The sequence below is a fragment of the Melanostigma gelatinosum genome (assembly GCF_949748355.1).
Source record: "Melanostigma gelatinosum genome assembly, chromosome: 13".
In the NCBI taxonomy this organism is placed as follows: domain Eukaryota; kingdom Metazoa; phylum Chordata; class Actinopteri; order Perciformes; family Zoarcidae; genus Melanostigma; species Melanostigma gelatinosum.
Genome location: NC_136646.1, coordinates 26083869 through 26110627, shown reverse-complemented (window position 1 = coordinate 26110627; position 26759 = coordinate 26083869). Strand labels below are relative to the sequence as shown.

The following is a 26759-nucleotide window of genomic DNA, read 5'->3' as shown; positions in this document are numbered from 1 at the left end:
ATGAGGTTAAAGCACTCATAATGATATGAGTGTTATTAGTACAGCAGCACATCATTACTGTAGAACATGATGAAGGTGGATCATGATGAGAACACAGAGAATCACACACTATTGATCTTCACTGCTTCAGTTGATTGAATGTCTGATGATGAATAACACACACACACATACTGATCCGCCACTGATGGCCACACCCACCGCGCACTCCCCGCCTCCCTCCGGGGCAAACCAATCAGTAAGCTCAGAGAGCAGCTCGAGCGAATCAGAGAGGAGCGTGGGGGTCAAGGTCTGCCCGCCTGTTCGTGTCCAGGGTTTCCATGGCAACCATTGTGGACAGGAGGAGGAGGAGGAGGGGTCGGGGTCGGAGGCTGAGTGTTAGCCTGTGGGAGGGGCCGCTTGGCAGCTTCGGCCAATCGTGGAGCCACTCGGCACCTTACGTCAGCTCTGACGAATCAGAGAGCGAGAACAAGGAGATGTGGGTGGAGCTTCGGGAGCTTCGCGAGAGGTGATTGGTTGATGGTAATATCTTAATAATCTGTAACTGAAAGAAATAACAATAAATAAAGTTTGAACCCTTTTGAATCCCAGACACCATGTGGAGGTGCAGAACCTGCAGGCCAATCAGAAGCGAGAGATCGAGGAGCTGTACCTGAGGATGGGTAAAGTCCCGCCCCCTGGTATCGTCTCCCCGGCAGCCATGTTGAACCACCGCCAACGCCGCCTCTCCAAGACCGGGAACCCTCGCAGGAGCAGCCTACAGAGACTGGAGGTGCTGCCCCCTGCAGGTGAGGAGGACCCACTGCAATAAAACACAATAATCACACTAATCCTGTTTATTAAAAGGTATTAAATAATAATAATAATAATAATAGTGTTTGTGGTTCAGGTATCATGAGGAAGAGCTTGGCCAGCAGCACCGGGTCTCAGGAGAGAGCAGGGAGGGGCGTCACCTTCGCCCCCGAGCACAGCGGCACGATGACCTCATTCAGGTAATCTGATTACATCAGCGTCTACAGGTAATCTGATTACATCAGCGTCTACAGGTAATCTGATTACATCAGCGTGTTACAGGTAATCTGATTCCATCAGCGTCTACAGGTAATCTGATTACATCAGCGTGTTACAGGTAATCTGATTACATCAGCGTGTTACAGGTAATCTGATTACATCAGCGTGCTACAGGTAATCTGATTACATCAGCGTCTACAGGTAATCTGATTACATCAGCGTGTTACAGGTAATCTGATTACATCAGCGTATACAGGTAATCTGATTACATCAGCGTGTTACAGGTAATCTGATTACATCAGCGTGTTACAGGTAATCTGATTACATCAGCGTGTTACAGGTAATCTGATTACATCAGCGTGCTACAGGTAATCTGATTACATCAGCGTGCTACAGGTAATCTGATTACATCAGCGTGTTACAGGTAATCTGATTACATCAGCGTGTTACAGGTAATCTGATTACATCAGCGTCTACAGGTAATCTGATTACATCAGCGTCTACAGGTAATCTGATTACATCAGCGTGTTACAGGTAATCTGATTCCATCAGCGTCTACAGGTAATCTGATTACATCAGCGTCTACAGGTAATCTGATTACATCAGCGTGTTACAGGTAATCTGATTACATCAGCGTCTACAGGTAATCTGATTACATCAGCGTGTTACAGGTAATCTGATTACATCAGCGTGTTACAGGTAATCTGATTACATCAGCGTGTTACAGGTAATCTGATTACATCAGCGTGCTACAGGTAATCTGATTACATCAGCGTCTACAGGTAATCTGATTACATCAGCGTGTTACAGGTAATCTGATTACATCAGCGTCTACAGGTAATCTGATTACATCAGCGTGTTACAGGTAATCTGATTACATCAGCGTGTTACAGGTAATCTGATTACATCAGCGTGTTACAGGTAATCTGATTACATCAGCGTGCTACAGGTAATCTGATTACATCAGCGTCTACAGGTAATCTGATTACATCAGCGTGTTACAGGTAATCTGATTACATCAGCGTGTTACAGGTAATCTGATTACATCAGCGTCTACAGGTAATCTGATTACATCAGCGTGTTACAGGTAATCTGATTACATCAGCGTGTTACAGGTAATCTGATTACATCAGCGTGTTACAGGTAATCTGATTACATCAGCGTCTACAGGTAATCTGATTACATCAGCGTGTTACAGGTAATCTGATTACATCAGCGTCTACAGGTAATCTGATTACATCAGCGTGTTACAGGTAATCTGATTACATCAGCGTGTTACAGGTAATCTGATTACATCAGCGTCTACAGGTAATCTGATTACATCAGCGTGTTACAGGTAATCTGATTACATCAGCGTCTACAGGTAATCTGATTACATCAGCGTGTTACAGGTAATCTGATTACATCAGCGTGTTACAGGTAATCTGATTACATCAGCGTGTTACAGGTAATCTGATTACATCAGCGTCTACAGGTAATCTGATTACATCAGCGTGTTACAGGTAATCTGATTACATCAGCGTCTACAGGTAATCTGATTACATCAGCGTCTACAGGTAATCTGATTACATCAGCGTGTTACAGGTAATCTGATTACATCAGCGTGTTACAGGTAATCTGATTACATCAGCGTGTTACAGGTAATCTGATTACATCAGCGTGCTACAGGTAATCTGATTACATCAGCGTGCTACAGGTAATCTGATTACATCAGCGTCTACAGGTAATCTGATTACATCAGCGTGCTACAGGTAATCTGATTACATCAGCGTGTTACAGGTAATCTGATTACATCAGCGTCTACAGGTAATCTGATTACATCAGCGTGCTACAGGTAATCTGATTACATCAGCGTGCTACAGGTAATCTGATTACATCAGCGTCTACAGGTAATCTGATTACATCAGCGTGTTACAGGTGGAGCATCACACAACTGACCTCTGACCTTTCGCTTCCAGTGAGACCAACTGAAGACATGAAGACGTCACTGTCATCAAAATCAACATTTACTTCGAAGAAAATATTTATTCATTTATTTTATGGTTTCACTTTGAACTGATTTATTGAGTCAGAATGCTTGATGAGTCTCCACTTATCAATAATATATTTATGATCAGTATATAAACATGTAAACCTGTTATTAACTGTTTATTACATGTTTATAACCCTGTGCCTTAAAGAAGAATTATGATTACCGGGTGAAACATGTGATTATTTCATTAAACTTTGTTCATAAATATAAAACTTGGTCGTCTCATAAAAGTAACCTCGAACAGCAGAACGACGATTTCTTCAAACATGAACATAAATGTATTTATACATATACATTTATATATATAGATATATATATATATAAAATGTATATATATTTATGTATAAATGTATATATATATATATAAATGTATATATATATACATTTATATATATAAACACATTAGTGCTGGGCAACGATTACAATTTTGAATGATTTTTTTGCGATTAATCACACTTTTAACGATTCTTTCATGTATTCTCCATCTGTGAACGGCTTTCCACGGCTACTATCTCATGATCTGCCACACAACTAGCACCAGTAGTTGAGTTTGGAGACTTGATCCACTTTGTGAAAGTATATTTACTTTGCTCAGTTTCTGCAGCAGTTCAGAAATCGCTCTTTTTCGCGCATCTCCAGCTTCATATTTTTCAGCAAATGCTGTTTGTTCTGAAAGTGTCTTTCAACATTACTTTTTTTTGTTGTTTGCTAATTTCTCGCCACATATTAAGCATACAGGTAAGCCAGCGTTGTTGGCAGTGAACGCAAATAAATACGTCCACACTGAATTCAATTCTATATTTTGTTGCAGGAGTTTTCTTTTTTTGGATTTATCCATTGATAACCTTGCCGAGGGCCGAGTCTGCACACGAGCCACCTGCAGGGGAAGGCGCTTGACGGCGATGTAATAGGATGTGACACACATTTCAGTTGACTAGTTGACTTCAGTTGACAGTGTATATCACCTGAAACTCCAAGATAGGAGGTGTTCCCTTTGAAAGATTGTCCATTGTGCAAAAAAAAAAATAAGTTATTTATTTGAATGTTTGTTGTCAAAGACTCAGGGAGACGCAACAGACGGGCTAAAGAGCCGCAACAGAGGGGCAACAGAGGGGCAACAGAGGGGCAACAGAGGGGCAACAGAGGGGCAACAGAGGGGCCGAAGAGCCGCAAGTCGGAAAGTCGTCCAGCTATTTGGATTGTTAGCTAATGCTAACTAGCAGCTAAGTTAAAGCTAAGTAGCAGCAAGATGCCTCCCTTCTCCACGGATGACTACTACAAACTCCTACAGAAGATTGCAGTCTTGGAAACAAAAATCCACCGACTAGAAGTAAACGTGGCGGTAAATGGACTGTGTGGGAATGATACCACTCTACCATGGACTCAAAACACTGGACAAACGCAAGCTAAGACACAGCTAACTAGCACAACCAGGCCTACCAAGAAACAGGAGGAGAGAGCAGATAATGAATCTTCAAATGGTCGTCCTCCCTGGAACTCTCTCGGTGCAAAGCCGAAGAGAAAATATGTGGGAGGACGACTAACAGGCAGAGTCCAGCGCCCTGAGGTTTGTGTTGCGACTGGCTGGCCTGCAGTAGCACACGGGCAGAACTCCTCCTCACCTCCTGCACCCAGACGGACAAAGCCAAGGACAGCTGAGGAAAGTAAAACCTGCAAAACACCTCCACAACAACCAAGCCTACAACTTCTAAACAGATTTGCTCCATTGTCACAGGATCCTAAATCTCCATCTGATGACCTGGATAAGCAGCTATCTCCTCAAAGCGGGGTAAGAACTGAGAGTAAATGTGAGAAAGGGCCGCAGGGAAAGCTGGTGACTGGGCCTGAGACTCTGATTGTTGGTGACTATGCTGTAAAAGATGTCAGAAAACTGTGCAGCAAGAACACCAAAATACTCTGCTTTCCGAAAGATATGGTCTCTGTGACATGAGAGACAAAATCCTGGACATCGTGGCTGACTATCCCACAGCGAAAAACATCATGGTGCATACAGGAAGCTGTGATATTGTGAAACAACAGTCTGAAGTTCTGAAGCGAGACTTTATTGATCTGTTAAACACAGTCAGCTCTGTCAAGGCTGAGGTGTTCATCAGTGGCCCTCTCCCACCAGTCAGAGGAGGAGATGAAGGATTCAGCAGGCTGTTTGCACTGAACAGATGGCTGCATTCAGTACATTTTATCAACAATTTCTACCTTTTCTGGGAGCGCAGACATCTTTTTACAGCGCATGGAGTTTGCCTGAACAAGTCAGGGGTAAAACAGTTTACCTCGAACCTGTTTTTCTCCCGTCTGTCCCTACTGCCAAGGACAAGACACAAGACGAGTCTAAACACAAGATAACCACACAGCATCGCCATGGAGACCTTACGGGAAGGATGCCCCCGCCTAACGACAGCCAAAAGGAGGAGTCTCCAACCTCATCATCAGAGACCGCCTCCGATCTCCCACTTTCCCCACCCTTCCTAGACGAGGAGTCTTTACCTCCCTCCCCAGCACCTACTTCGGGTCCATACTTTGGATCGCAATCCTCTCTCACACTCTGCCCATCCTCCCCCCACCTGGAGTTCACTGACCACATGAAAGAGCTGGTCACTGCTGGAACCAAACACACACCTCTCCCCACTCCTCGACGGAACTACAACCGTCCTCTGTCTCCTCTACCTGATGGAGGAAATAATTGATATCTTCTGGGTCCAGGCTACAAGGCTAATGACACCAATGACTCTCTCCAGGAAAAGTCGGGGCCCTGTATGCGGCTAGCCGCTTCAATTCCTGTCCTGCAAGTTTATAGAAAAAGAAAGGTGAGGCTGCGAAGAAACAATAGTAAACATGCAAACTTATCAAACTTAGCATACATTCCTCGTCAGCCTGTCCAAATAAATTGGGCAAAGAAAGCTTTAACCACATTAAACTTAGCTTTATTAAATGTCAGGTCTCTGTCAGGAAAAACATTTTTAATCAATGATTTTATTGTTCGGCACAAACTGGACATTTAGTTTTGAACTGAAACTTGGTTAAATCAAGATAACAGTGCAGCTGTTCTTATTGAATCAACACCTCACAACTTCAGTTTCATGAGTGAAACAAGAGCGCATAAGAAAGGAGGTGGAGTTGCTGTTTTATTTAATGATTCTCTTCAATGCAAACAGATGTCCTTTGGTCATTTTGGTTCTTTTGAATATGTGGCTCTGAATTCCTCTCAAGCTTTATTCCTAAACATTTACAGACCGCCTAAATACTGTGCAACCTTCTTTGATGAGTTTACTGAACTGCTGTCTGTAATCTGTATTGATTTTGACTGTGTTGTTATTGTTGGTGATTTTAATATGCATGTTGATAATCCCCAGGACAGAGAGTCTATAGAACTATGTGGTGTCCTTGATAACTATGATCTGACTCAGCATGTGACAGGACCCACCCACAACAGGGGGCACACTCTGGACCTAATCATCACCAAAGGTGTAAACATTTCCAAGGTTGCTGTGACTGATGTTGCACTCTCTGACCATTTCTGTGTTTTCTTTGAGAGTGCAATCTCCTTGCACACAAATGTCCAAACCAAGGTTGTGACAAAGCGTTACATCTCTGAAAACACCAGTGAACTATTGATTCACAAGTTCTCCTCCACACCAGCCCTCTCTTGCCTCTCAGTCAATGAGCTTGTAGATGGCTTCAATTCTAAAGTTAAACATGTTATTGATGCCATTGCACCCACTAAAGTGAAGGTTGTCTCGGGTAAGCAAAGATCTCCTTGGAGAAATGCTACGTTGGTCAGAATAGAGAAACGAGAGAGTCGGAAAGCTGAGCGCAGGCGGCGAAAAACTAATCTCCGGGTTCACTGTGACATCTATAAAGAGAGACTTCGCAATTATAATTTGGAACTTAGAAATGCAAGGCAGTCATTCTTCTCTGACATCATAACCAAAAACAAGAACAACACACGCGCCTTATTTGCTACCGTCGACAGGCTAACAAACCCTCCAGTGTCGGTAGCTGCTGAACTCCAATCCACCTGGGCATGCAATCAATCTGCCTCCTTTTTACTGACAAAATTCAGAAAATTAGACAAGCAGTCAGTGCCTCCACACCAACCACAGGATATGTGTTGTCCCGATCTCTGAACAACATCCATTCAAATATCATGACACAATTTCACTCAATCGACCGTAGAAGCCTAGAAGACATTATACAACATCTGAAGTCATCCTCCTGCTGCTTGGATATTCTACCAACACACTTTTTCAAAAATATTTCAAACTGCATGACCACTGATCTTTTACATATTGTAAACACATCCCTTCTCTCAGGTGTCTTCCCACAAGCCCTAAAAACTGCAGTTATTAAACCGCTCCTAAAGAAGGTTAGTTTAGACTCCGCAATGATGAAAAATTATAGGCCAATATCAAACCTCCCATTTTTAAGTAAAATAATTGAAAAAGCGGTTTTCCAACAGCTGAACAACTTCTTGACCGTAAATAACTGCTTTGATGTTTTCCAGTCAGGCTTTCAACAGCACCACAGCACTGAAACTGCTCTTGTTAAGGTTTTCAACGACATCCACTTAAACATAGACAATGGCAGAAGTTCAGTCTTAGTGTTACTGGATCTCAGTGCTGCAATCGACACGGTCGACCATGCCATACTCCTAGAAAGACTAAACATCTGGGTGGGACTCTCTGGCACAGCACTTAACTGGTTTGAATCCTACTTGAAGGGCCGAGAATACTTTGTGTCTGTAGCTGATTACACATCAGAGCTGACTAAAATGACATGTGGTGTTCCCCAAGGTTCAATACTGGGGCCTCTTCTGTTCAACATCTACATGCTTCCACTAGCTCAGATTATGGAAAACAACAAAGTGTGTTATCATAATTATGCAGACGACACACAAATCTACATAACTATGTCGCCAGGGGACTATAATCCCATACAAGGGCTGGGTAACTGCATTGAACAAACCAACAACTGGATGTGCCAGAATGTTCTTCAATTAAACAAAGATAAAACAGAAGTAATTGTTTTTGGTACCAAGGACGAACAATTGAAAATCACCGCTCAGCTTCAGTCACTGATGTTAAAACCCACAAACCAAGCCAGAAATCTAGGTGTAGTTATGGATTCAGACCTCAACCTGAACAGCCATATCAAGACAATTACAAAATCAGCCTCCTATCACCTGAAGAACATATCAAGGATTAGAGGACTTATGTCTCAACAGGATGTGTAAAACTTGTCCACGCATTTATCTTCAGCAGACTGGACGACTGTAACGGTGTGTTTACAGGTCTCTGTAAAAAGTCCGTCAGAAAGCTGCAGCTGATTCAGAACGCTGCAGCTCGAGTCCTCACTAAGACCAGGAGGGTGGATCACATCACTCCAGTTCTGAGGTCTTTGCACTGGCTTCCTGTCCAACAAAGAATTGACTTTAAAATCCTGCTGTTGGTTTACAAAGCACTGAATGGTTTAGGGCCAAAATACATCTCTGATCTGCTGCTACCTTATGAACCATCCCGACCCCTCAGGTCGTCTGGGACCGGTCTACTTTCTGTTCCCAGAGTCAGAACTAAACATGGAGAAGCAGCGTTCAGTTTTTCTGCTCCACATATCTGGAACAAAGTCCCAGAAAGCTGCAGGTCTGCTGAGACCCTCAGCTCATTTAAATCAAGATTGAAGACTTTTCTGTTTGCTGCTGCCTTTAATTGAGCCACATTCAATTCATATATTAATCAATTTCCTGCATTTCTGCATTTTACTACTGCATTTTATTTCTTGCACTGTTTTTTTAATGTCTTAATGAATGTTCTTAATTGTTTTTAAATCTCCTTTTCTTTTGCCTTATGTTTTGATGCTTTTAATGGTTTTATGTGAAGCACTTTGAATTACCTTGTTGTTGAAATGTGCTGTACAAATAAACTTGCCTTGCCTTGCAACAGACGGGCAACAGAGGGGCAACAGAGGGGCAACAGAGAGGCAACAGAGGGGCAACAGAGAGGCAACAGAGAGGCAACAGAGGGGCAACAGAGGGGCAACAGAGGGGCAACAGAGGGGCAACAGAGGGGCCGAAGAGCCGCGGGTAGCCGACCCCTGAACTAGGAGAAACCCAATGTTGGGGTTGCTCAATAGGGGGCGCTATCGAGACAATTCTTTATCCCGCAGCTGGACACCACAATCACACTGCAATTTTCGTCACGACTGCCTTGCGTGCTAAATTTCAAAAATCTTACCATGTATTATATATACATATGTATATTACATGTAATATACATGTAATTCAATCTTAATAAATTAAACATGAAAGATGATAACTAATACTTCAAATAAATTTCCGAATATTACTTTATTTCTTAATTTAAAAAAAAGTCAACCCTGTTTTTATCTTTTAAAACAAATGTTTGCTTCTAAATGTGGACTTTAAACTCACTCCTGTTTACCTTATAAGGACTTCCTGTTTATCCACACACACAGAAAGGGGGCGGGTCTCTGCTGGAACTGTCTGTCTGAACTCATCTGTCTGTCTTCACTTCTGTCAGCAGGATGCAGCGTCTCAGGGTTATGAAGGTTCTCAGGGTCCTGGTCCTGGTCCTGGTCCTGGTTCTGGTTCTGGGGTCTGTGCAGCGTTCAGGTCAGTCTGGTTTATTTGTCGTCGTTATTTAAATTCTGAACAGACAACAGACGATTATTTAACATTTTATGATTAACTGTCACGTGAACAAGAAATATATAGAAAGATACATATGTATATCACAGTATTTATACATGTATGTGTATACATCTATGTATATATGTATACACATACATGTATAAATACTGTGATATATGTAGAAGAAGTCTCACTTCTCGTTGACCTTGTTGGAAGTTTGCCTGATAATTGTGCAACTTTTGGAAACAAACTTTCCCCTGTGACGAAATCCTGAACATTCTCCAAGTGTGCACACACACACGCACGCACACACACACTCTGCACACACACACACACACACACACACTCTGCACACACATACACACACACACACACACACTCTGCACACACACACACACACTCTGCACACACACACACACACACACACACACACACACTCTGCACACACACACACACACACAGACACACTGTTGAAGTGAAACTGCATCATAATTATGTGCTGATGTTTCATTTCATTATTCTGCTTATATGCGTTTGTGTGTGTGTGTGTGTGTGTGTGTGTGTGTGCGCAGGGTGTGTGCGGTGTTTTGCACGTTTCAACCTGACCCTGGGTCAGTGTGATGAAGAGCTCGGTGAGGTGGAGGAAGAGGACTGCTGTCAGAACCCTCACTATGGTTACCAGGCAACGGACGGAGTGTGTCGTTTCTGTGGGTCAGTGTGTACACACACACACACCTTTCACCAGGCCCCAGGATGATTGCGCGTGCCCGTCCTACTTCTAAAGGGGGAAGCGTGGATCACCCAAACCATGATGTTCTAACAGTCCAATGTGAAATAAAGTCACAGAAAGAGCCTCTTTGTTCTCCGCTGACGAGCAGGAGATGATCATGAACGCATATGAGGAAGTCAAGACCGTAATCACAGCAAAATATAACAGCGGCACCGCTGAGAGGACCAGACAAGAAGCACGGCAACACATCAGACACGTTCAATGCGTCAGTGTTGGAAATGAAGCGGCTCATTTGAATGCCTCATCAGCCCAACCAATCACATGACATGTCTTTATGTGCTGCTGGCAGTAGACTTCATGATGCATCATCCAATGAGATCTACAGCGACAATAATGATCTCAACTCTTCAGAATAACAATAAAAACAAGCCCAACGAGGATCCAATGACACTCATTAACATGAGGACATATGTGCTGTATGCCTCATGCATCATGTACTGTATGTGTGTGTGTACATGTGTGTGTAGATCACATGTAGAACTAGCAGTGTGAATGTGTGTGTGTGGGCGGATCAGTATGTGTGTGTGTGTTATTCATCATCAGACATTCAATCAACTGAAGCAGTGAAGATCAATAGTGTGTGATTCTCTGTGTTCTCATCATGATCCACCTTCATCATGTTCTACAGTAATGATGTGCTGCTGTACTAATAACACTCATATCATTATGAGTGCTTTAACCTCATGTATGCAACCAGCCATCAAGAGGACATGAGAGCAAGTACACACTAAGCACACACACATGACTCAGAATGCTGAGTCAGCACAATATGTGCCATGGTGACGTGATGAACACATCCATAAGTTTATTAAGCGCCAAATCAACTTGACCAACAGCGCGGCATGCAGCGGCTTTCCCCATGTTCTCCGCATCGCCGACACTACAACAACGCAGCAGTCGCACAACAGCTCAAGGCTGCATCCAGTCTGTGGGACAGGCAGTGTGGTGTTCAATGTCTGCTCCAGAAGCTCTGGAAAGAAATGATTCCTTGTGGGCAGAATGGACAGCGCTCGTACAGGAAGTCATCGTGATGTGATGACGGATCTTGGCGATGTGGAAGAAGTCTCTCCCTATAAAACGCTCATCTAACTAATATCCTCCTTCATCAGTGGATCTCTGAGGAAGGGAGCTGCACATTAATGCAACAGAGGCTTCTTAGTTTGCTCCGCTGCTTTTAAGGATCACGTGTGTCTCACTTTACATGCATTTCATCAACTCCCGTATAACCCCCAGTATATGCGCAAGCGCATCAGACTACCGTATGTGACGGGAGCGGCCATGTTTTCCGGGGGAGTGGCAGCTTATCCAGCTCCCTTCACTGAGCCTGCGCTGGAGCAGGTTCAAGCTTTTGGATGTGTTGCCATGGTGATTTTGCCGAACTTGCTTCGTGGAACCGAAAAGCCTGATTTATGTCATCTTATCCTGAAAAGTATCCGGCTAACTCAGTTAGACACGTACGAGGAACGGGGCCCTGGAGTCCTCGTAGTCAAATCAGTAACACCCGTCTGTGTTTCCAGTCCTCCAGCCTGGTCTCCCTGGTCGCCATGGTCACCGTGTAACGTCCTTTGTGGAGAAGGAGTGATGCAGAGAAGCAGGAAGTGTTTTGGTGTCGGAGTCTCAGAATGTGAGAATCCTGAAGAGAAACTGGAGACAAAAGCCTGTAACGGAACCTGCTGTGATGGTACACACACAATACACACAATACACACAATACACACAATACACACGATACACACAATACACACACGATACACACGATACACACAATGTACACACGATACACCCGATACACACGATACACACACGATACACACACGATACACACAATACACACAATGTACACACGATACACACGATACACACGATACACACGATACACACGACACACACGACACACACGATACACACGATACACACAATGTACACACGATACACACGATACACACGATACACACGATACACACGATACACACGATACACACACGATACACACGATACACACGATACACACACGATACACACGATACACACGATACACACGATACACACGATACACACGATACACACGATACACACGATACACACGATACACACACGATACACACGGTACACACGATACACACACGATACACACACGATACACACGATACACACGATACACACGATACACACATGATACACACGACACACACGATACACACGACACACACGATACACACACGATACACACGATACACACACGATACACACGACACACACGATACACACGATACACACAATGTACACACGATACACACGATACACACGATACACACACGATACACACGATACACACGATACACACGATACACACACGATACACACGATACACACACGATACACACGGTACACACGATACACACACGATACACACACGATACACACGATACACACGATACACACGATACACACACGATACACACGACACACACGACACACACGACACACACGATACACACGATACACACGATACACACACGATACACACGATACACACGATACACACACGATACACACGATACACACACGATACACACGACACACACGATACACACGACACACACGACACACACGATACACACGATACACACACGATACACACGATACACACGATACACCCACGATACACACGATACACACGACACACACGACACACACGATACACACGATACACACGATACACACGATACACACGATACACACACGATACACACGACACACACGACACACACGACACACACGACACACACGATACACACGATACACACGATACACACGACACACACGATACACACGATACACACGATACACACACGATACACACGATACACACGATACACACACGATACACACGATACACACGACACACACGACACACACGACACACACGACACACACGATACACACGATACACACGATACACACGACACACACGATACACACACGATACACACGACACACACACGATACACACGACACACACGACACACACGATACACACGACACACACGATACACACGACACACACGATACACACACGATACACACGACACACACACGATACACACGACACACACGATACACACACGATACACACGATACACACACGATACACACGACACACACGACACACACGACACACACGATACACACGATACACACGACACACACACGATACACACGACACACACGACACACACGATACACACGATACACACGATACACACGACACACACGACACACACGACACACACGACACACACGATACACACGATACACACACGATACACACGATACACACGATACACACGACACACACGATACACACACGATACACACGATACACACGATACACACGACACACACGATACACACGATACACACGATACACACACGATACACACGATACACACGATACACACACGATACACACGATACACACGATACACACGATACACACACGATACACACGACACACACGCGATACACGCGACACACACGATACACACACGATACACACGACACACACGATACACACGATACACACGATACACACGATACACACGATACACACACGATACACACGACACACACGATACACACGACACACACACGATACACACGACACACACGACACACACGACACACACGATACACACGATACACACGATACACACGATACACACACGATACACACGATACACACGATACACACGACACACACGATACACACGATACACACACGATACACACGACACACACGATACACACGATACACACGATACACACGATACACACGACACACACATGATACACACGATACACACGATACACACACGATACACACGACACACACGATACACACGACACACACACGATACACACGACACACACGACACACACGACACACACGATACACACGCTACACACGATACACACGATACACACGATACACCCACGATACACACGATACACACGATACACCCACGATACACACGATACACACATGTTGAATTTGTGCATCATAGATCTGTGTGTGTGTCTGTCTGTGTGGTTGTGTGTGTGTGTGTGTGTGTGTGTGTGTGTGTCTGTCTGTGTGGTTGTGTGTGTGTGTGTGTGTGTGTGTGTGTGTGTGTCTGTCTGTGTGGTTGTGTGTGTGTGTGTGTGTGTGTGTGTGTGTGTGTGTGTGTGTCTGCAGGTAAGGGGTGGGGCTTGTGGCTCACCTGGTCTTCCTGCTCGGTGACCTGTGGAGGAGGCGGAGTCAGGAGCAGAGAGAGAGTCTGTTCTCGTCCTGAGTGTCACTTGGCCTGCACAGGTCCTTCAGAGGAGACAGACAGGTGTCCAACCCACACCATCTGTCCAGGTAACCTGTCTCTCTCTCTCTCTCCTCCTGTCTGTCTGTCTCTCTCTCTCTCCTCCTGTCTCTCTCTCTCCCCTCCTGTCTGTCTGTCTCTCTCTCTCTCCTCCTGTCTCTCTCTCTCCTCCTGTCTCTCTCTCTCCCCTCCTGTCTGTCTCTCTCTCTCCCTCCCCTCCTGTCTCTGTCTCTCTCTCTCTCTCCCCTCCTGTCTAACTGTCTCTCTCTCCCCTCCTGTCTCTCTCTCTCCCCTCATGTCTCTCTCGCTCTCCTCCTGTCTAACTGTCTCTCTCTCTCCCCTCCTGTCTCTCTCTCTCTCTCCTCCTGTCTCTCTCTCTCCTCCTGTCTCTCTCTCTCCCCTCCTGTCTGTCTCTCTCTCTCCCTCCCCTCCTGTCTCTGTCTCTCTCTCTCTCTCCCCTCCTGTCTCTCTCTCTCCCCTCATGTCTCTCTCGTTCTCCTCCTGTCTGTCTCTCTCTCTCTCCCCTCCTGTCTCTCTCTCTCCCCTCCTGTCTCTGTCTCTCTCTCTCCCCTCCTGTCTAACTGTCTCTCTCTCTCCCCTCCTGTCTCTGTCTCACTCTCTCCCCTCCTGTCTGTCTCTCTCTCAGTTCATGGTGGGTGGTCCAGGTGGTCCGGTTGGCGTGATTGTTCAGGTTCTTGTATCAGTGATGTCATCGTCCCCTCCAGAGTGCGACATCGTTCTTGCTCTAGCCCCGCCCCTTCCAATGACACCGTGCCATCTGGCAACAGTTGCCCTGGAGACGGGTTCCAGACCCAAGACTGCAGCGAGCTCCCCAACTGTCCAGGTGAGTCCTCATAGAGACATGAAAGACTACCCGGTGTCATCATAGAGACATGAAAGACTACCGGGTGTCCTCATAGAGACAAAGACTACCGGGTGTCCTCATCGAGACATGAAAGACTACCGGATGTCCTCATAGAGACATGAAAGACTACCGGGTGTCCTCATCGAGACATGAAAGACTACCGGATGTCCTCATAGAGACATGAAAGACTACCGGATGTCCTCATAGAGACATGAAAGACTACCCGGTGTCATCATAGAGACATGAAAGACTACCGGGTGTCCTCATAGAGACAAAGACTACCGGGTGTCCTCATCGAGACATGAAAGACTACCGGATGTCCTCATAGAGACATGAAAGACTACCGGGTGTCCTCATAGAGACAAAGACTACCGGGTGTCCTCATCGAGACATGAAAGACTACCGGATGTCCTCATAGAGACATGAAAGACTACCGGATGTCCTCATAGAGACATGAAAGACTACCCGGTGTCATCATAGAGACATGAAAGACTACCGGATGTCATCATAGAGACATGAAAGACTACCGGGTGTCCTCATAGAGACATTAAAGACTACCGGATGTCATCATAGAGACATGAAAGACTACCGGGTGTCCTCATAGAGACATGAAAGACTACCGGATGTCATCATAGAGACATGAAAGACTACCGGGTGTCCTCATAGAGACATTAAAGACTACCCGGTGTCATCATAGAGACATGAAAGACTACCGGATGTCATCATAGAGACATGAAAGACTACCCGGTGTCATCATAGAGACATGAAAGACTACCCGGTGTCATCATAGAGACATGAAAGACTACCCGGTGTCATCATAGAGACATTAAAGACTACCGGGTGTCATCATAGAGACATGAAAGACTACCCGGTGTCATCATAGAGACATGAAAGACTACCGGGTGTCCTCATAGAGACAAAGACTATGGGGTGTCCTCATATAGACATGAAAGACTACCCGGTGTCATCATAGAGACATGAAAGACTACCGGGTGTCCTCATAGAGACATGAAAGACTACCCGGTGTCATCATAGAGACATGAAAGACTACCGGGTGTCCTCATAGAGACAAAGACTATGGGGTGTCCTCATAGAGACATGAAAGACTACCGGGTGTCATCATAGAGACATGAAAGACTACCCGGTGTCATCATAGAGACATGAAAGACTACCGGGTGTCCTCATAGAGACAAAGACTATGGGGTGTCCTCATAGAGACATGAAAGACTACCCGGTGTCATCATAGAGACATGAAAGACTACCGGGTGTCATCATAGAGACATGAAAGACTACCCGGTGTCATCATAGAGACATGAAAGACTACCGGGTGTCCTCATAGAGACAAAGACTATGGGGTGTCCTCATAGAGACATTAAAGACTACCCGGTGTCATCATAGAGACATGAAAGACTACCGGATGTCATCATAGAGACATGAAAGACTACCGGGTGTCCTCATAGAGACAAAGACTATGGGGTGTCCTCATAGAGACATGAAAGACTACCCGGTGTCCTCATAGAGACATGAAAGACTACCCGGTGTCATCATAGAGACATGAAAGACTACCGGGTGTCCTCATAGAGACAAAGACTATGGGGTGTCCTCATAGAGACATGAAAGACTACCCGGTGTCATCATAGAGACATGAAAGACTACCGGGTGTCATCATAGAGACATGAAAGACTACCCGGTGTCATCATAGAGACATGAAAGACTACCGGGTGTCCTCATAGAGACAAAGACTATGGGGTGTCCTCATAGAGACATTAAAGACTACCCGGTGTCATCATAGAGACATGAAAGACTACCGGATGTCATCATAGAGACATGAAAGACTACCCGGTGTCATCATAGAGACATGAAAGACTACCGGGTGTCCTCATAGAGACAAAGACTACCGGGTGTCCTCATCGAGACATGAAAGACTACCGGATGTCCTCATAGAGACATGAAAGACTACCGGGTGTCCTCATAGAGACAAAGACTACCGGGTGTCCTCATCGAGACATGAAAGACTACCGGATGTCCTCATAGAGACATGAAAGACTACCGGATGTCCTCATAGAGACATGAAAGACTACCCGGTGTCATCATAGAGACATGAAAGACTACCCGGTGTCATCATAGAGACATTAAAGACTACCGGGTGTCCTCATAGAGACAAAGACTATGGGGTGTCCTCATAGAGACATGAAAGACTACCCGGTGTCATCATAGAGACATGAAAGACTACCCGGTGTCATCATAGAGACATGAAAGACTACCGGGTGTCCTCATAGAGACATGAAAGACTACCCGGTGTCATCATAGAGACATGAAAGACTACCGGGTGTCCTCATAGAGACAAAGACTATGGGGTGTCCTCATAGAGACATGAAAGACTACCCGGTGTCATCATAGAGACATGAAAGACTACCCGGTGTCATCATAGAGACATGAAAGACTACCGGGTGTCCTCATAGAGACATGAAAGACTACCCGGTGTCATCATAGAGACATGAAAGACTACCGGGTGTCCTCATAGAGACAAAGACTATGGGGTGTCCTCATAGAGACATGAAAGACTACCGGGTGTCATCATAGAGACATGAAAGACTACCCGGTGTCATCATAGAGACATGAAAGACTACCGGGTGTCCTCATAGAGACAAAGACTATGGGGTGTCCTCATAGAGACATTAAAGACTACCGGGTGTCCTCATCGAGACATGAAAGACTACCGGATGTCCTCATAGAGACATGAAAGACTACCGGGTGTCCTCATAGAGACAAAGACTACCGGGTGTCCTCATCGAGACATGAAAGACTACCGGATGTCCTCATAGAGACATGAAAGACTACCGGATGTCCTCATAGAGACATGAAAGACTACCCGGTGTCATCATAGAGACATGAAAGACTACCGGATGTCATCATAGAGACATGAAAGACTACCGGGTGTCCTCATAGAGACATTAAAGACTACCCGGTGTCATCATAGAGACATGAAAGACTACCGGATGTCATCATAGAGACATGAAAGACTACCCGGTGTCATCATAGAGACATGAAAGACTATCCGGTGTCATCATAGAGACATGAAAGACTACCCGGTGTCATCATAGAGACATTAAAGACTACCGGGTGTCATCATAGAGACATGAAAGACTACCCGGTGTCATCATAGAGACATGAAAGACTACCGGGTGTCCTCATAGAGACAAAGACTATGGGGTGTCCTCATATAGACATGAAAGACTACCCGGTGTCATCATAGAGACATGAAAGACTACCGGGTGTCCTCATAGAGACATGAAAGACTACCCGGTGTCATCATAGAGACATGAAAGACTACCGGGTGTCCTCATAGAGACAAAGACTATGGGGTGTCCTCATAGAGACATGAAAGACTACCGGGTGTCATCATAGAGACATGAAAGACTACCCGGTGTCATCATAGAGACATGAAAGACTACCGGGTGTCCTCATAGAGACAAAGACTATGGGGTGTCCTCATAGAGACATGAAAGACTACCCGGTGTCATCATAGAGACATGAAAGACTACCGGGTGTCATCATAGAGACATGAAAGACTACCCGGTGTCATCATAGAGACATGAAAGACTACCGGGTGTCCTCATAGAGACAAAGACTATGGGGTGTCCTCATAGAGACATTAAAGACTACCCGGTGTCATCATAGAGACATGAAAGACTACCGGATGTCATCATAGAGACATGAAAGACTACCGGGTGTCCTCATAGAGACAAAGACTATGGGGTGTCCTCATAGAGACATGAAAGACTACCCGGTGTCATCATAGAGACATGAAAGACTACCGGGTGTCCTCATAGAGACATGAAAGACTACCCGGTGTCATCATAGAGACATGAAAGACTACCGGGTGTCCTCATAGAGACAAAGACTATGGGGTGTCCTCATAGAGACATGAAAGACTACCCGGTGTCATCATAGAGACATGAAAGACTACCGGGTGTCATCATAGAGACATGAAAGACTACCCGGTGTCATCATAGAGACATGAAAGACTACCGGGTGTCCTCATAGAGACAAAGACTATGGGGTGTCCTCATAGAGACATTAAAGACTACCCGGTGTCATCATAGAGACATGAAAGACTACCGGATGTCATCATAGAGACATGAAAGACTACCCGGTGTCATCATAGAGACATGAAAGACTACCGGGTGTCCTCATAGAGACAAAGACTACCGGGTGTCCTCATCGAGACATGAAAGACTACCGGATGTCCTCATAGAGACATGAAAGACTACCGGGTGTCCTCATAGAGACAAAGACTACCGGGTGTCCTCATCGAGACATGAAAGACTACCGGATGTCCTCATAGAGACATGAAAGACTACCGGATGTCCTCATAGAGACATGAAAGACTACCCGGTGTCATCATAGAGACATGAAAGACTACCCGGTGTCATCATAGAGACATTAAAGACTACCGGGTGTCCTCATAGAGACAAAGACTATGGGGTGTCCTCATAGAGACATGAAAGACTACCCGGTGTCATCATAGAGACATGAAAGACTACCCGGTGTCATCATAGAGACATGAAAGACTACCGGGTGTCCTCATAGAGACATGAAAGACTACCCGGTGTCATCATAGAGACATGAAAGACTACCGGGTGTCCTCATAGAGACAAAGACTATGGGGTGTCCTCATAGAGACATGAAAGACTACCGGGTGTCATCATAGAGACATGAAAGACTACCCGGTGTCATCATAGAGACATGAAAGACTACCGGGTGTCCTCATAGAGACAAAGACTATGGGGTGTCCTCATAGAGACATGAAAGACTACCCGGTGTCATCATAGAGACATGAAAGACTACCGGATGTCATCATAGAGACATGAAAGACTACCGGGTGTCCTCATAGAGACATTAAAGACTACCTGGTGTCATCATAGAGACATGAAAGACTACCGGATGTCATCATAGAGACATGAAAGACTACCGGGTGTCCTCATAGAGACATTAAAGACTACCCGGTGTCATCATAGAGACATGAAAGACTACCGGATGTCATCATAGAGACATGAAAGACTACCCGGTGTCATCATAGAGACATGAAAGACTACCCGGTGTCATCATAGAGACATTAAAGACTACCGGGTGTCATCATAGAGACATGAAAGACTACCCGGTGTCATCATAGAGACATTAAAGACTACCGGGTGTCCTCATAGAGACATGAAAGACTACCGGGTGTCCTCATAGAGACAAAGACTATGGGGTGTCCTCATAGAGACATGAAAGACTACCCGGTGTCATCATAGAGACATGAAAGACTACCGGGTGTCCTCATAGAGACATGAAAGACTACCCGGTGTCATCATAGAGACATGAAAGACTACCGGGTGTCCTCATAGAGACAAAGACTATGGGGTGTCCTCATAGAGACATGAAAGACTACCGGGTGTCATCATAGAGACATGAAAGACTACCCGGTGTCATCATAGAGACATGAAAGACTACCGGGTGTCCTCATAGAGACAAAGACTATGGGGTGTCCTCATAGAGACATGAAAGACTACCCGGTGTCATCATAGAGACATGAAAGACTACCGGGTGTCATCATAGAGACATGAAAGACTACCCGGTGTCATCATAGAGACATGAAAGACTACCGGGTGTCCTCATAGAGACAAAGACTATGGGGTGTCCTCATAGAGACATTAAAGACTACCCGGTGTCATCATAGAGACATGAAAGACTACCGGATGTCATCATAGAGACATGAAAGACTACCCGGTGTCATCATAGAGACATGAAAGACTACCGGGTGTCCTCATAGAGACAAAGACTACCGGGTGTCCTCATCGAGACATGAAAGACTACCGGATGTCCTCATAGAGACATGAAAGACTACCGGGTGTCCTCATAGAGACAAAGACTACCGGGTGTCCTCATCGAGACATGAAAGACTACCGGATGTCCTCATAGAGACATGAAAGACTACCGGATGTCCTCATAGAGACATGAAAGACTACCCGGTGTCATCATAGAGACATGAAAGACTACCCGGTGTCATCATAGAGACATTAAAGACTACCGGGTGTCCTCATAGAGACAAAGACTATGGGGTGTCCTCATAGAGACATGAAAGACTACCCGGTGTCATCATAGAGACATGAAAGACTACCCGGTGTCATCATAGAGACATGAAAGACTACCGGGTGTCCTCATAGAGACATGAAAGACTACCCGGTGTCATCATAGAGACATGAAAGACTACCGGGTGTCCTCATAGAGACAAAGACTATGGGGTGTCCTCATAGAGACATGAAAGACTACCGGGTGTCATCATAGAGACATGAAAGACTACCCGGTGTCATCATAGAGACATGAAAGACTACCGGGTGTCCTCATAGAGACAAAGACTATGGGGTGTCCTCATAGAGACATTAAAGACTACCCGGTGTCATCATAGAGACATGAAAGACTACCGGATGTCATCATAGAGACATGAAAGACTACCCGGTGTCATCATAGAGACATGAAAGACTACCGGGTGTCCTCATAGAGACAAAGACTACCGGGTGTCCTCATCGAGACATGAAAGACTACCGGATGTCCTCATAGAGACATGAAAGACTACCGGGTGTCCTCATAGAGACAAAGACTACCGGGTGTCCTCATCGAGACATGAAAGACTACCGGATGTCCTCATAGAGACATGAAAGACTACCGGATGTCCTCATAGAGACATGAAAGACTACCGGGTGTCCTCATAGAGACATTAAAGACTACCCGGTGTCATCATAGAGACATGAAAGACTACCGGGTGTCCTCATAGAGACATTAAAGACTACCCGGTGTCATCATAGAGACAAAGACTACCGGATGTCATCATAGAGACATGAAAGACTACCTACCGGGTGTCCTCATAGAGACATGGAAGACTACCCGGTGTCATCATAGAGACATGAAAGACTACCGGGTGTCCTCATAGAGACATGAAAGACTACCGGGTGTCCTCATAGAGACAAAGACTACCGGGTATCCTCATCGAGATATTAAAGACTACCGGGTGTCCTCATAGAGACATGAAAGACTACCGGGTGTCCTCATAGAGACAAAGACTACCGGGTGTCCTCATCGAGATATTAAAGACTACCAGGTGTCCTCATAGAGACAAAGACTACCGGGTGTCCTCATAGAGACAAAGACTACCGGGTGTCCTCATAGAGATATTAAAGACGACCGGGTGTCCTCATAGAGACAAAGACTACCGGGTATCCTCATAGAGACAAAGACTACCGGGTGTCCTCATAGAGACAAAGACTACCGGGTATCCTCATAGAGACAAAGACTACCGGGTGTCCTCATAGAGACATGAAAGACTACCGGGTGTCCTCATAGAGACATGAAAGACTACCGGGTGTCCTCATCGAGATATTAAAGACTACCAGGTGTCCTCATAGAGACAAAGACTACCGGGTGTCCTCATAGAGACAAAGACGACCGGGTGTCCTCATCGAGACATGAAAGACTACCGGGTGTCCTCATAGAGACATTAAAGACTACCGGGTGTCCTCATAGAGCTATTAAAGACTACCGGGTGTCCTCATAGAGACAAAGACTATGGGGTGTCCTCATAGAGACATTAAAGACTACCGGGTGTCCTCATAGAGCTATTAAAGACTACCGGGTGTCCTCATAGAGACATTAAAGACTACCGGGTGTCCTCATAGAGCTATTAAAGACTACCGGGTGTCCTCATAGAGCTATTAAAGACTACCGGGTGTCCTCATAGAGACATTAAAGACTGCCGGGTATCCTCATAGAGATATTAAAGACTACCGGGTGTCCTCATAGAGATATTAAAGACTACCGGGTGTCCTCATAGAGACAAAGACTACCGGGTGTCCTCATAGAGACATGAAAGACTACCGGGTGTCCTCATAGAGACAAAGACTCCCGGGTGTCCTCATAGAGACAAAGACTACCGGGTGTCCTCATAGAGACATTAAAGACTACCAGGTGTCCTCATAGAGACATTAAAGACTACCAGGTGTCCTCATAGAGACAAAGACTACCGGGTATCCTCATAGAGACAAAGACTACCGGGTGTCCTCATAGAGACATGAAAGAATACCGGGTGTCCTCATAGAGCTATTAAAGACTACCGGGTGTCCTCATAGAGACAAAGACTATGGGGTGTCCTCATAGAGACATTAAAGACTACCGGGTGTCCTCATAGAGCTATTAAAGACTACCGGGTGTCCTCATAGAGACATTAAAGACTACCGGGTGTCCTCATAGAGCTATTAAAGACTACCGGGTGTCCTCATAGAGACAAAGACTACCGGGTGTCCTCATAGAGACAAAGACTACCGGGTGTCCTCATAGAGACATTAAAGACTACCAGGTGTCCTCATAGAGATATTAAAGACTACCGGGTGTCCTCATAGAGACAAAGACTACCGGGTGTCCTCATAGAGACATGAAAGACTACCGGGTGTCCTCATAGAGACAAAGACTCCCGGGTGTCCTCATAGAGACAAAGACTACCGGGTGTCCTCATAGAGACATTAAAGACTACCAGGTGTCCTCATAGAGACATTAAAGACTACCAGGTGTCCTCATAGAGACAAAGACTACCGGGTATCCTTATAGAGACAAAGACTACCGGGTGTCCTCATAGAGACATGAAAGACTACCGGGTGTCCTCATCGAGATATTAAAGACTACCAGGTGTCCTCATAGAGACAAAGACTACCGGGTGTCCTCATAGAGACAAAGACTACCGGGTGTCCTCATAGACATATTAAAGACGACCGGGTGTCCTCATAGAGACAAAGACTACCGGGTGTCCTCACAGAGTCGATAACTCACTGTGTTTCTGTCTGTCTCTGGACCAGTGGACGGAGGTTGGGGGTCTTGGTCTCCCTTATCTACCTGTCCTGTTACCTGTGGGGTGGGGTTTCAGGAGTCACTCAGGAGATGTGATAGCCCCGCCCCCAAACATGGCGGCCGGCCATGTCCTGGAGAGGGACGTAGAACCAGCATCTGTCGAACCAACTCCCACTGTCCAGGTACAAACCAGGTCCGTGTCCTTCCTGTCTCTCTGTCGTCTCTCTGGTCTCGTGACTCCAGCAGGACTTGTGTGTCTTTCAGTGGACGGCGTGTGGTCAGAGTGGTCTCGATGGGGTCAGTGTAGATACGCATTCGGGAAGAAGGACATCCACTGTAAGCAGATCGGAGGAAGACAGACCAGAGACCGCATGTGTCTTCATCGAGATCACAACGGGTCCATCTGCAGAGGGGACACTCTGATGGAGAGTAGGGTCTGCTATGATGTCACCAGCTGTTATCGTGGGTGATATGCACACACACACACACACACTGCAGGGTATGCTTTAGGGCGGGGCTACACAGCGATTGACATGTCCACACCACAGCGATATGTATTACACATTATATATGTTTTATTATATATCACAAATATGTGTGTTCCAGCTCGGGGCAGCTGGGACGGCTGGGACGAGTGGAGTTTATGTTCTCCGCCCTGTGGAGGAGACTCCCAACGCCGAAGGACGAGAATATGTAAACCTGATTACAGCGACTACAAGTGAGTTTACTGTCTGCAGACTGGGGGACGAGAGTGGGACAAAGGGGGACGCGTGGGGGACAAAGGGGGACGAGAAGGGGATGAGTGCGGGATGAGTTGAGGACGAGTGGAAGACAATAGAGGGATGAGAGGAGTTCAAATCTAACCTCATGTATTTTTCTGCTCGTTTTAAAACTCCCCCTACAGTCTGAAGACTAGTACAACTCAAACCTACTGTCATCTAATACTCGATTAGATTATAATTCACTGTGTGTGTGTGTGTGTGTGTGTGTGTGTGTGTGTGTGTGTGTGTCTGTGTGTGTGTGTGTTCAGTCCTACTATTGGTCGTCAGAGGGACCCGGCGACGTTCTTCGGGAATCCTCGTGCTGACTGCGGCTCAACACCTGACGGGGGGCCGAAATCTCAAACACAGCCCTGCGTCAACGTTCCTCCCTGCTCCTAACAACCAACTCACCGATGAGTTGAACAACAACCTCATTACTCACCGATGAGTTTAACAACAACCTCATCACTCACCGATAAGTTGAACAACAACCTCATTACTCACCGATGAGTTTAACAACACCCTCATCACTCACCGATGAGTTTAACAAAAACCTCATCACTCACCGATAAGTTGAACAACAACCTCATTCCTCACCGATGAGTTTAACAACACCCTCATCACTCACCGATGAGTTTAACAAAAACCTCATCACTCACCGATGAGTTTAACAACACCCTCATCACTCACCGATGAGTTTAACAACAACCTCATTACTCACAGATAAGTTGAACAACAACCTCATTACTCACCGATGAGTTTAACAACAACCTCATCACTCACCGATGAGTTTAACAACATCATCATCACTCACCGATGAGTTTAACAACATCATCACTCACCGATGAGTTTAACATCATCACTCACCGATGAGTTTAACAACATCATCATCACTCACCAATGAGTTTAACAACATCACTCACCGATGAGTTTAACAACATCATCATCACTCACCGATGAGTTTAACAACACCCTCATCACTCACCGATGAGTTTAACAACATCACTCATTACTCACCGATGAGTTTAACAACACCCTCATCACTCACCGATGAGTTTAACAAAAACCTCATCACTCACCGATAAGTTGAACAACAACCTCATTCCTCACCGATGAGTTTAACAACACCCTCATCACTCACCGATGAGTTTAACAAAAACCTCATCACTCACCGATGAGTTTAACAACAACCTCATTACTCACCGATAAGTTGAACAACAACCTCATTACTCACCGATGAGTTTAACAACACCCTCATCACTCACCGATGAGTTTAACAACAACCTCATTACTCACAGATAAGTTGAACAACAACCTCATTACTCACCGATGAGTTTAACAACAACCTCATCACTCACCGATGAGTTTAACAACATCATCATCACTCACCGATGAGTTTAACAACATCATCAC

General features: G+C 45.5%; 1 protein-coding gene across 1 annotated transcript; it reads left to right on the top strand.

Annotated features, from left to right (window-relative positions):
- Positions 1–317: 317 nt before the first annotated feature.
- On the top strand, positions 318–25745 carry LOC306786748 (properdin-like; the record flags this gene model as incomplete). The annotated part of the gene is made up of 12 exons (XM_079281593.1): positions 318–505; positions 589–785; positions 887–989; positions 9592–9683; positions 10274–10412; positions 12009–12172; positions 14729–14893; positions 15490–15687; positions 24594–24767; positions 24850–25047; positions 25192–25303; positions 25616–25745. 12 exons carry the CDS (start codon positions 318–320, stop codon positions 25743–25745), a joined length of 1860 nt encoding a protein of 619 aa, XP_079137719.1.
- Between the last annotated feature and the right edge of the window lie 1014 nt (positions 25746–26759).